The sequence below is a fragment of the Anarhichas minor genome, unplaced genomic scaffold, assembly GCF_050575085.1.
Source record: "Anarhichas minor isolate MPS153535 unplaced genomic scaffold, ASM5057508v1 ptg000045l, whole genome shotgun sequence".
Lineage (NCBI taxonomy): Eukaryota > Metazoa > Chordata > Actinopteri > Perciformes > Anarhichadidae > Anarhichas > Anarhichas minor.
In genome coordinates, this window is record NW_027466491.1 from 2,382,501 (window position 1) to 2,395,005 (window position 12,505).

General features: G+C 43.8%; 1 protein-coding gene across 1 annotated transcript in view; it reads left to right on the plus strand.

Annotated features, from left to right (window-relative positions):
• Positions 1–11,865, plus strand: part of foxp2 (forkhead box P2) — a 57,591-nt gene extending 45,726 nt beyond the window's left edge. The window contains exons 10-17 of the mRNA XM_076111876.1: positions 1,210–1,420; positions 2,464–2,540; positions 2,762–2,863; positions 5,306–5,427; positions 5,709–5,778; positions 6,717–6,772; positions 6,896–7,042; positions 11,721–11,865. Coding sequence (XP_075967991.1) covers positions 1,210–1,420; positions 2,464–2,540; positions 2,762–2,863; positions 5,306–5,427; positions 5,709–5,778; positions 6,717–6,772; positions 6,896–7,042; positions 11,721–11,865 — 930 coding nt within the window. The remainder of the gene's footprint in view (positions 1–1,209; positions 1,421–2,463; positions 2,541–2,761; positions 2,864–5,305; positions 5,428–5,708; positions 5,779–6,716; positions 6,773–6,895; positions 7,043–11,720) is intronic.
• The last annotated feature ends 640 nt before the right edge of the window (positions 11,866–12,505 follow it).

Sequence of the window (12,505 nt, forward strand, 5' to 3'; positions counted from 1 at the left end):
TTCTCCTCAGCCTCGCTCCTCCATCTCTCCGCGCCTTCGCCCCCCCTCCCATTCCCTTCCTTCTTTCAAGTCGCTTTTAATTCAAACTCTCGCATCGCATGCATTCCACTTGTAGACTCACAATTAAGGCAATTTGGTCTGAATATGTAACGATGTCATTACCATTCCAACCAAATTAGCGCAGAGACTAAAAGGTCAGTTAGGAATTTTCCAGTCGGTTAGAGCCTCTCACATGAGATTCGGGAAGCAGGCGCAAAAAGTGGTGGAAAAGCCGGACGATTAGCGAGCCCAGTTGGCATTCGTGCCAGAGGTGACTAACACTCTGGTCCCTGATGTTGAAGGAGTGGAGGAGACAAAGACTATGTGAGTGTGAGTCCATGCAGTATTTTTTTTTACTTAAAAGTGTCTTTTTTTTCTACCTTAGAGAAAGAACATGAACCTCTACTAATTGTTATACTTCCTCATGACGTCTCACTGGATGAGGGGTGATAAATCAACTATAACTGTATTAATGACGTCCAGTTGTGTTGTTGATGATGTTTTATCAGATTTAGTCTTGTATGAATGAGCAATCAACCGGGTTTATCTTGCACGGTTATTACACCAATTGTAAGAGCAGGATCTTCGGCCTAGTGGGCTCAGAGTCGCTGCCAATATCTACGACAACGGCGCCGCAACAGCAACTTCAGGGTTTCCCTTTCATACCAAAGTAGAACATAATGTGTCATGAGTTTGGGTGGTGGTTCTGCACCTGGCTCGGATAACCCTTGTAGCCCGATTCGCACCAACAGCGAGCAAGAGTTTTCACCAGCTCATCGCTCCAGTGTGGGTGATTGTAGTGGGGGAGATAGAGAAGGAGGGAGGGAGTGATAAATAGAGAGATAAAGAGAGATGGGGCTGGGATAACACGGAGGCTGATCGTTGGATAATCTTGAACAGCATGCTCTAATTAGAATTCTTATGATACAATTTGGTGGTTGTAATTAGTGGAGATGGGCTGGCTCCTCTCCACGAGCCTTGTTAGTGGAAACACAGCTGTGTTAGAGAGGAGGAGAGCAGACACTCTGCTCTGTCAGAGAAACCACGAAATAATGCCACCCTCTCTCTGTCTCCCTCCCTCTCTCCCTCTCTCTCTCTCTCTCTCTCCCTGCTGCTTGCATCTGTCTCGTTCTCACCCTCCGCCCGCGCTTTATCTTCCTCCAACCCCAGCTCAACTTGGTGTCCAGCGTCACCATGTCCAAGAACTTGCCCTCAGCATCGCCCCCCAACTTACCTCAGACACCCACCACGCCCACAGCACCTATCACACCCATGGCCGCCATGCCCCAGGTGCCATCAATACTGGGAGGAGCAAACGTCCCCAGTATGGGAGCCTTGCGCAGACGCCACTCGGACAAATACTCCATGCCTCTGTCGTCAGGTAGGACTACTCAGCACTGAACATGAAATATGATCATACAGGGCAGAAAGTTCACTGTCAAGCAAAGTTTTACAATATGCTTGATTGCATGTGAATCCTTAGAAAATAACAATATAAAGGTTTTTTGTTGTGAAATTCAACTCCTAAATTGCTTGAATATAATGTGAATTGAGCCACAGACTGATGCATTAAGACCCTGAGCCTATTAGATGTTAATTTAGCTCAAATTCTCATTCTGTTTCGGCACATTTGACACATTTTGATTAAAATTTCAATTCAGAATTTGTTGACTTGAACACTTATTTTTTTCCTTTTTAAACGGAATTTCTATTATAATATAATGACATAGAAATTGCAAATTACCTCAACCCTGAACACTGCACTATTAATAGTACTCAACCCATAATTGCGTTGCAGTGCTTTTTTTTTTTTGCACACATAGACATGCACGTGCATACACACACACACACACGTACACTGACATAAACACACACACAAGCACATAGGCTTGTTGGTCTTAGCAATGTGAGACGTCTGGTGGGTTTATAAAAGCAAGCCTGTGTTTAATCACTCTATATGTAAATAGACAAGAACTTCCTCTGTGCATTAATATTACATGAATGTTAATTAAGTTCAAATAATGGTGGAAAAATACAATATTTATTACATTAAGACATTCCGTGTATTAAGCTTAGCATTTTAAACGGTCCGTCTTTGATGTTGATATTTACTCTCTCTGTGTTTAGTGTGGGGACGTATAAATTATTCAACTTCACCCTAACTAACTACACGGATCTCATTTTATGGACGTATGAGTGTTTAAGATCTCTCGCGAGAGAGATTAATTAAAAATGCATTTTGTTAGACATAGGAAATGCTGATTTGATGTGCCCCCTCTAACCCCCCTCCCACCCCACCCTCTTTTTCTCCCCTTTCTCTCTCCCCCCCTTTTAATTTGATGTAACCTTGGGTAAATTCAATACCTAAAGGACTAAAATTTTACCCAATTATTTCAGGTGGTGACACAGTATTTATTTTTCCAGAGATTGCCCCAAACTACGAGTTTTATAAGAACGCAGATGTCAGACCGCCATTTACTTATGCAACCCTCATAAGACAGGTGAGTGGGAAATAAATTAACTTTGCCTGATTAGATTAAAATTAATTGCTGCATGAATCATGGCAGCTTTCTCAATCCGTTGGTGTGTGTGTGTGTGTGTGTGTGTGTGTGTGTGTGTGTGTGTGTGTGTGTGTGTGTGTGTGTGTTTGTGTGCGCGTGTGTGTGCGCGTCAGTTACGTGGTCTCGTTAGTAAACCATTATTTGATGTCATCTCATTTCAGGCTATCATGGACTCTGCCGACATGCAGTTAACGCTTAATGAAATCTACAGCTGGTTCACGCGCACGTTCGCCTACTTCAGACGCAATGCTGCAACTTGGAAGGTAACCCCGATGTACCCTCAGCCCACGATGCAGCCCTCCACCTCCACCTAGCTATGCCCTTTCACTCGTCTTCCTCCCGCTGAAGTCAAAAACCAAACCTTAAGAAAGCACATATTTACCCAGCGCCCCGAGCGATTAATACTCCTCTCCCCTTCTTCCTCACCTCTCTCTTGAATAGAGGCCATTGTTCCTCTTATTTATTTGTTCCTTCATTCCGCCTTTTCTGCTCGGAGATGACAGCTGAAGGAATTATTCTGCCTTAGCTATCGTTTTCCTAATTTGGGTGCAATTAATAGCGGAGGCTCGGCGTTCGAGAGGAGAGCGCTGTGATGCACTAATTATACAGCAGCCACTCCATCATCAGCACCTTTTGTTAAGAGAGACACCCCACCTCCTAGTCCTGGAACCACCTTCTCCCGCATATCATTGGTGAATTAGTAAGAAAGATGGCTGTTTGCCTGTTAATCAGCTCTCGGCTGTGTGAAGGGTGTAGGCCAAAGATGCACGCTCACGGGAACTCACATGTACACAAACACATGAACTGTGTCTGAGAGTGGGTTTAAGGGTGTGGAACTAAAGACAGGGAGGAAAGTGAGAATTGGCCTGTCATGGAGGTAGCACTCCTTATTTACCCACACAAAGGGCCCATTTGTATATCTGTCCCTACAACTTTATTCTCCTGTCTTCCTCCACAGAGATAATAAAAAACAAGTCTTTCCTGCAGCACATGTTTTAACCAGAAGTGTGTCTGCCTGCTGATAAAGAAAGCCTCGCTGAGCGTCAGTGTTTTGTCCCCGTGGCCCCTGCGCGTCATTCGTTAGCCGCCTTTAGCCTTTGTGGCTGAACGGAGGACTGGAGGGAAAACCCCGACCACAGCCGCTCATCAGTATGCAAGACGTGGCGCGTCTTGCATAGATTTAGCAAAGTGAATTAATTTGGATTTGGGATGCAAATGAGCACATGGGCGTGTGATCACCAATTCAGGAGGGCATGCAAAAAAGATCGGTGCCCTTTTCCAGTTTGTTAGGTACAGTGCGCGCCATGTTTTGCTGCGTAGTTATGTTATGACAAGATATGTTCTCAGAGGTTTTTTGTGGCTGTTGTTTGCTGCACACCATCTCAAATGTTTGGTTTTTTTTCTTGCTTTCCTCTGTTCCCCGTGATAAAATAGCAATGATATCACAATGACATTAGGAATACCTCGTCTCCTGGCTCGCACAATAACCAAAGGTGATCTATTGACATCCACATCTCCACAATTCCCTTTGTAAGCATTAGTGGGGATGATCAGCGTTTTGGGCTTGTCATTTGATTAACGGACCAAAATTTGTTTGTTTTTTTAAAAAGAGAGAAGAAGAAAAGAGACTGAAATGAAAGGTAGTTTAATATCTCAGCTTGGTCTCAACAGCTCAAAAGAACGACCCCCCCCCCTTTCCTCTCTCTCTCTTTTCCTCTCACCCAGAAGCTTATTAGTTCTAACTATATAGCATGCATAATAAAACTGCTCATTTGCTCATTAATATTAAAATTATCATATTCAGAGCCATGGGCATTAAGATCAATCAAATCCTGGGATTTTCAGGTCAGATGCGAGATCTGCTTATGAGTTTTTTTTTTCCCTTTTTCTTGGAGAAAGAGCAGTACACACCGAGCTAAGGCAGATGATAAATATGAGAGGCAGGGATATTAAAGCCAAGGTTATTATTTGTAGAGTCTGATGCATGTTTTAATTATGGTCGTATGGTCATATTCATTTAAGAGGGCCTTTTTTTCAATAGGTTTTCCTTATTTTGTAATTAATGAAAACACCTTACTGGTTTATTGTTTGAAAGATTTATGCCGCTTTAATTTAAACACAGCTTTTCATAATACATTGAAGAGGTAAAGTGTCATTTAAGCATGTATTCAACACCCGATGTGACACCACATGGACAATATTTAGACGTATAGATGTCAGATACAGTTCACCTTAATCCTCCTTATTCTTTCAGGCCCCCACACACACACACACACACACTCTGACACAAGGGCCTCCTGATGACTGTCTTTTTTCTTGCAATACTGTCATCTTTTAAGCGATGTGTCCATTAAGAGAAATGCTTTTCTGGAGCAGAAAGGGTTACTGACATCACCATTATCAAGGCCGGCATTACCACTTCTGTCACCACCATAAGCCATTCGCTATGCTGATTACCTCCTTTTAGCCTACTTACTCTGATTGATATGTACTGTGTGCAGGACTTGTAAGAGCATTCGCTCTCACTCAATTTTTACTAATTAAATCAATGGTGCGTGAATGTTAAGAATTTCTTCAAAATGCAAGAAAAAAAAATCTATTTCCAAGCCTTCTTCTTTTTTTTCTTTTTTTTTCTTGATGCTTAATGAATGAATGTGCCTCGTTTTACCTCATCCCTCTGACCTGCGTGTCACGTCTCTCTGCAGAACGCTGTTCGCCACAACCTCAGTCTGCACAAGTGCTTCGTGCGTGTGGAGAACGTGAAGGGGGCGGTGTGGACGGTAGATGAGATGGAGTACCAGAAACGCAGGTCGCAGAAGATCACAGGGTACGAATCCTGTCACCTCTCCTTAGATCCAGATCTGAAGGGCAACGACATGTAGAGGATCAGAGGGCCCAAATTCAGTCCTCTTCTTGGAAACGCACCCTCTCTCCGCCTCCTTTTTCTGTCCAGTTATTTCTTACTTCTTAATCACATGGACTGTTTCGTCTTTCTGCTGCGCAATTTGTTCTTTAGTTACTAATATTTGATATATTTTCACAACATTATTACGAACAAGGCAAGTTACAGGTTGAACTCATTTCTTTTTTTTGTTTGAATGTATCCAGAAGCCCTTCACTTGTCAAGAACCTGCCCTCCAGTCTTGGCTATGGAAGTGCACTAAACGCCAGCTTACAGGTATGAACCGAAAGCTCTGACTCACCAGCTGCCTGTTTGTTTGACTGACAGGCAAGACTACTGCCTGACTGATTGTGTGACTTGAATGAGCATGGTTGCCGTGAACAATAGGGCTCCACATTAGGACACACACACACACACATAACAGAAAGCAGGTTCTTTTTGTCCTTATTCTCAGGTTTCTGTATCTCTTCTCTTACACCTTTCCTCTCTCTCTGTCTTTCTCTCTCCTTCTCCTCCTCTCTTCTTCCTGTACACCGTCAGACTCAGAAGGCCACCCTGTGGTCGAATAAGGAAGCAACTCTCCCCCCCCCCCCCTTCTTTCTTTCCGTCCTTTTCCCCCCTTCTTTTTGCTGTGGCAGCCACCCTAGATTGATAGTGGCATGTGCAAATGCAAGGGCATGTGCATTAATATTTATCTAAGCTGTCATAAATGATTTGGCTTCATAGGGTACACCGGCGAAGGTGCTCATGGCAAAAACTTTAAAAAATGAATCACTGTATATAACTTTAATGCGCAGCAGGCGAAAGTGTCAGGAGTTTTTTATTATTTTGAGGTAAGGTTTTGGGGGAGTTTTTTTTAATAGCCACACCACACAAGGGCATATGAATGGCAGCTGGGGGGGAGGTAGTTGTCAGCAAGGTGTCACATGGGGGGAAAATAGCCACCAACAGAGTAGAACAACTTGAGCATGAGACAACTGTGTTTTAATAATTACTCTGTTAAATCTTCCCATTCTCTCTAGCTGCCATATCCTCCTCTTGTATCGATCTTCATGCTTCCCCTCTCTCCCTCCACACGCCTCACCTGCCTCCGACCCTTTACACTTCTGAACTCTCTCACCCCTTTTGACATGGCTACGCCCACATATCCTTCCTCCATCTTCCTCCAAACTCTAATCCTCAATATGCCTTCTCCATTTCCCTCCCTCCTGCAGGCTGCCCTGGCTGAGACCTCCCTGCTGGGGACCCCCGGCTTCATGAACAGCGGCTCCAACGGCCCGATGGGCGGCAGCTGCCACGGCCTCCTGGGCGGAGATCCGTCCATCCTGACAGGCTTGAGTCCACCCGGACTGTTGGGCGGAAGTCCGCACGGAATGTTGGGCGGGAGTCCGCATGGACTGCTGGGTGGCAGCCCCCCAGGTATGCTGAGCGGCAGCCCCCCCAACCTGTTGCACTCTGCCCACGATGGTTTCAACGGCTCACTCGACCACCTGGACACCAACGGACACGGCAGCCCCGGATACTCCCCACCAGTACACATGTGAGTTCCAACAGATTACTCCTGCAACCGATACTCCATCCAAGCATGAATGCAAAAGATAACTACCATATTTTCCGCACTATAAGGCGCACTTAAAAGCCTTTCATTTTCTCAAAAAACGACAGTGCGCCTTGTAATCCGGAGCGCCTTATATATGGATCAATTGGTTAATTGGTTGATCCATACTGGTTGTACACGGCGCTCTGTCAAAATGTTTCAGTACGACTGGTAAACTACAAAGCCGCACCGCGGTAAACACCGGTACTGTGCTTACTCCTAGTCCAACACCACTTGTGTGTATAAAGACCCCAAAATGGCACCTTTCAAGAGACACGCTTACGACGCTATTCTATTCTATGCGCCTTATAATCCGGTGCGCCCCATATATAAAAACAGTTCTAAAATAGGCCATTCATTGAAGGTGCGCCTTATAATCCGGTGCGCTTTATAGTGCGGAAAATACGGTACTGTTTTTATTTTTAGTTTTTTTTTAAACAATGTATTGCTGTTCATTTGATTATTATAAAAAAAACAGTAGTCAAGTGAAAACAAGAATGTAAAACATCATTATCCTTTAACCCAGAATCCCTTCTTGAGATAATTGTGTCACACATCTTTTCACACATTTTTTTACGAGTACCTATTTGAGAATGCAAGCACATGTTCAACCACCCACCTCCACTCCTACACTCGCTGTCCTTATGCCCTTTGTTAGTTTAATTGCTTGATATTTAACCCACAGTACCAGTATGTTCTTCAGTATGCCATGACCCCGGGGGCAAGGTTCAGTTTCCAGTATCTTATCGTATCAGACTTCTCTCTCTGTCTCTGCTTTGGTTTTATTTTAATGGCATTGTGCTAATACCTGAGGTGAGCCTGACGCTTTTGGATAACAGTTGGTTCTAACTCTATAAATAGGCTCTATTACACATTCATCTTTAATTACACCACCGTCTGCATTATAGGGTTTTAGCTGCTATGTTTTATGCAAGACTGTTCCTATTAATATTGAAGTGTAATTACTTAAAAAATCTCTCCTTTTTCCCCCCATCTCTGTTTTAATGGAGCTGAGAGAGAAAGAGAGTGTTTTTAAAAAAAAAAAATGAATCTCATGCGAGTTTCAGGAAATGTCTGAAACAACCTGAGCGGGCCATGTCCCTCGCTGTGGTGGAAGCAGCATGCAGGGAAACACACACACGCTCACCAGGCACACATGAGACAAACAGAAATCGCACATTAATGATTCTCATCCACTGCCCATCAAAGCCCATGTTGCAAAGTCGGGCGACATTAGCTAACCACTTCTGTAATGGTTAAAGGGTGCACTCGGGCTGCATGCCTCTCTCCGAGTGTGTCTGTGAGAACAGAAAAAAGAAGTGTTTGGTTAGCCCTACCAGACATCTATACGTTAATCTATTTGGACGTGTTTACCCCTCTCTGAAATGGGGTGTTAAGTGGAGCAAATCTGCCCCGGCTCGAGACAGAATCCCAGTGTTACCACTCCCCCAGGTCATTTAACTTTTAGTAACCGGACGGCATTGACTTTCTCTTTCTTGCTTTGCTCTCTCTGCTCTCTGGCCACGCTGCCTTGACACTGACATGAGTGGCTGTGGAGGATGAGATGCATTCATCCATCCCTCCCTCCCTCCATCACCGCCTGCCTTTACACAGCCACGACAACCTCAAAATGGAAGAAATGTGTTTTCCACGACTGGCTTTTCCGGGATGTTGTTTAAATAATGGAGTGGCTTGTAGCACTAAACTAAATAGCACATCACCTTGAAGGCCTTTCTCAGGAGAGTGACTCCTCAGCACAACCAAGTCAATCCAACAATTAGACAAACCTCTCCTTCCCCGCAACGTCTGAAGGTTAATGCTATCTGCTTAACCGCAAACCAGATCGCCCCAGGCCATGCTGGCTGGGTGTGTGTGTGTGTGTGTGTTTGCGCTCGTGTGCATGCGTGTGCAGTACACTCATGTAGACCCTAAGGGGTGAAGCTTAAAAGAAGTAGTACTGTATACCAGGAGAGACTCTGCGACTGTAAAATCAGCGTGAGCGCATTAGCAACTCCACACCAAATGAGAATGACCGGAGTGGAGCATTTATTCCTAGAAACCAACTTCCGGCTGGAGTCAAATAAAAGCAAATCAAATCTACGTAATATCACTCTATTTCATCGGCCGCGTCTTGTGCTGTCACATCAAATTGTTTGGTGTTCGTTAATGAATCACAGTGAGGTGTTATGAATATCTTTCGTTGCCCCCCTCAGTCCTCACCTCCTCCCTTTACTGCCCCCACTCCCCTCGTCCTCCCCCACCACACCACACCACCTCTCCTGTCCCCCAACCTACCATTAGGCCCGTGGACTAACGACCTTATTTGCATCCCTGACATACCTCTGCATGATTGCTGGTGCTAATCTCCAATTGATGTGAGAGCAGGCATCTCGAAAGCACGCACACACAAACGCGGAGCACGACGTATTTATTACACCGCAAAGTCCAGCGTTTACTCCTGAGCGACTCAGTAATGGCAGCCAGCCATTAAGTACTAAATGGCTCATCCACATATTTTAATAAAGTGTCAGAAAGCTCAGGCCTGTGAATATGCTCCTGCATATTTTTCTTCAAAGCCACACAAAACAGCTTATGAGCTGCATATTCGAATAACAGAGGAGATCTTTGGTACGCAGTGTATAAACGTTAATAAATGGTGTATAGCACATTATGATGTGGTAGCAAACAGATTAGTGTTTTATTAAAGTGTTTGTTGACAACTTTAACTCCTCCTGTGGGCACCCATCATTTGAGGGTGGTGTATAAATACAATAAATGACAATACAGTAAATATTTGTATTTTGTTTTTTGACAAATACTGTGGCTGTAATAATCACTTAAAAATGCCCTTCTAGTTGGTACAATCACATTATACTGTATTATAAAGCCTTTATTATAAACAATAATAATAAAGGGTTTACAAGATGCTGCTTATGAATCCTGAATAAAGGGAATTAAAGTTTTAAAATGTACCTTTATCCTTAACGATTTTATCATAGTTCAAACATTTCAATGTGTCATCTTTTAGTCTATAGATATATGCCCAAAAGTCCCAAACTCAATTTACTGTTATAATAAGTAGTATTTAAAAAGGCTGGAGAATAAATATTGAATCTGTTGTTGATACATTTTTTTTTCAATGACTTACATAAAAGAACAAAAATGAGTACGTTTGGATTTTACTGTATTTCACAAAACAACGACAGACTTGAATTTCCTCCTGACTAGAAATTAGTCTTTTCATTCAGTGGGCTCGGTGGTGTCGGGTCACAGTGTTTCTGTTTGTGTGTTTTCTTTTTCCTCTCGCTGCCTCCATGAATCTGAGGGGCAGAAACAGAAATATTCATCGCTCCGCTTGCATCCTGCTAAGATCAGCCTCTTCTTTTCATCCCGCCACATCAGAATATTAATTTACAGTGTTTGGTTTGAATATTAAAGTCATCTGTACCTTTTAAAATTCTCTTCAAAATTCAAAACCCCTCTCCCCCCCCCCCCCCTTCCACTGATGAAGGCAACCCAGGAGAGAGGCTATGAGACGCGTCCTAGCGCACCACCACTTGATAAGTCTCCCTCTCTCTCCACTCCCCTCTTTCATAGTCCAGGGGGATTTTCTGATGCATCCGATGCGTCAGAAATAATTAGGTTTTGTCAGATTTATCATCGTGGCACAAACCCCTCTCCCCATCTAGGGCCCCAGATCATGTTATGCCTTGTTTGTGTGTGACAGCATTATTATTCTTTTTTTACTCGCCCAACACTTTTTTTTCCGCCCACTCCTCTGTTGTTCTGAGGGGAGCGGCGTCCTGCTCGCAGCGCCGCCGCTGCTGCTTCCTGCCCGGCGCTTATTGACAGTGGCTAAAGATATTCATCCATTTAGAGTTAAAAACATGTATCATGGTGTCCGAGCCAACTGCCGGGGCTGAAGTTGATTAATGGCAGAACCTAGCTGCCGGTTTTTCCTCTTGAGGAGCGACATGCACAGCCCCTGCATATTAACGAGTGGCTGCGCTTTCTATTAACTAGATAAAAAAGCCTCTCCTCTGCCTTTGCTCCAGGGGGCTTAGGGATGAGAAATTCTCCATTATTTATCATGTGGCCTGTTTTTTTTTTTTCTCCCCCTTTTTTCCTTTTTCATGTATTTCAACCTGGTGTCATCAGTAAACTTTTAAATGCCAAACATGTCTGGAACATCACAGCTTATCGGCCTTACAGGGGCCATGTTTTTCATGCAATTTTCATGCGCTTACTTACAGTAGACGTGAGGCATCATGTCGAATTAGTGTCTCGCAAACAACACGGTTGTTACTTTCACTAGATGATGCATGTAATGGCTGCTATCTGCCTGTTTTCTGATACAACAAAATATGTATCTGTGAGCTGAACACCACATTGTGTATTCCATGTGCAGGAAAGGGGCTTAATGACCAGAAACCCTTTCTCTCTTTTAAATAATCTATAACGGTAATAATTAGCTTTTCTTTATTTTCTTGCTCTCTTAACTGCTAACAGCTGTAATTCAAAATGACATCAATGAGGTCAAACTAGTGCTATTGGCTGCAGAAAAGTTCCCATAAAACATATGAAAATCTAACATTTCTCGTCGATGTGATTGTGTCAATAGGCTTCCCATTCAGGTGAAGGAGGAGCCACTTAACATGGATGAAGATGACTGTCCGATGTCACTGGTGACGACAGCCAATCACAGTCCAGAGCTGGACGACGACCGGGAGCTGGAGGAAGGGAACTTATCAGACGACCTAGAGTGACTAGGATGCAGTTTTTGGTCAACATGTCCCTTCACCCAGCCGCACTGTTTCTCTCACACAAACCCTCTGCAAGACTCCAAACCACTCCACAGTCCAAGCAACCACAGCTGACTCTCTCTTTGTCTCTCTCACCACTGGGACTATTTATTGAGCATGCATCCGGATGGAGACCGGTCCGAAGGAACTCTTTGTTGCAGCCCTTTGGGATCCCCCACACATGACAGGCATGAGATGTCTGATTAGAATTAACTCTTTGAGACCTATTTCATTAGACAAGGCGTAGCCACACACAGTACAAGGATGATGGACTCATGGATGGGGGGGGGGAAACATGAAACAAATGAGCAAATCATGTTCCGTTGAAAGCTAGCGGCCTCATATACTGCCAAAAAGGAAGACGTTTTATGTTTGTGAATAATCCAACCCCCCCCCCCCCAGTAGTTGTTCGTGTCTAGAGACAATTGCTGGTTCAATTCAAGTTGTTGCTCTGTTATCATTTGCACAGGAGTTGTCTCAGAAATTTGTGTCACTGCCTGTATGTTGCTACTATAATGAAAACCAGTATATTATTTTTAGCTTCTTTTTTTTTTTTTTTTTTTACCATCGTTAATTTTACAATCTGATTTTTAGACACCAACAA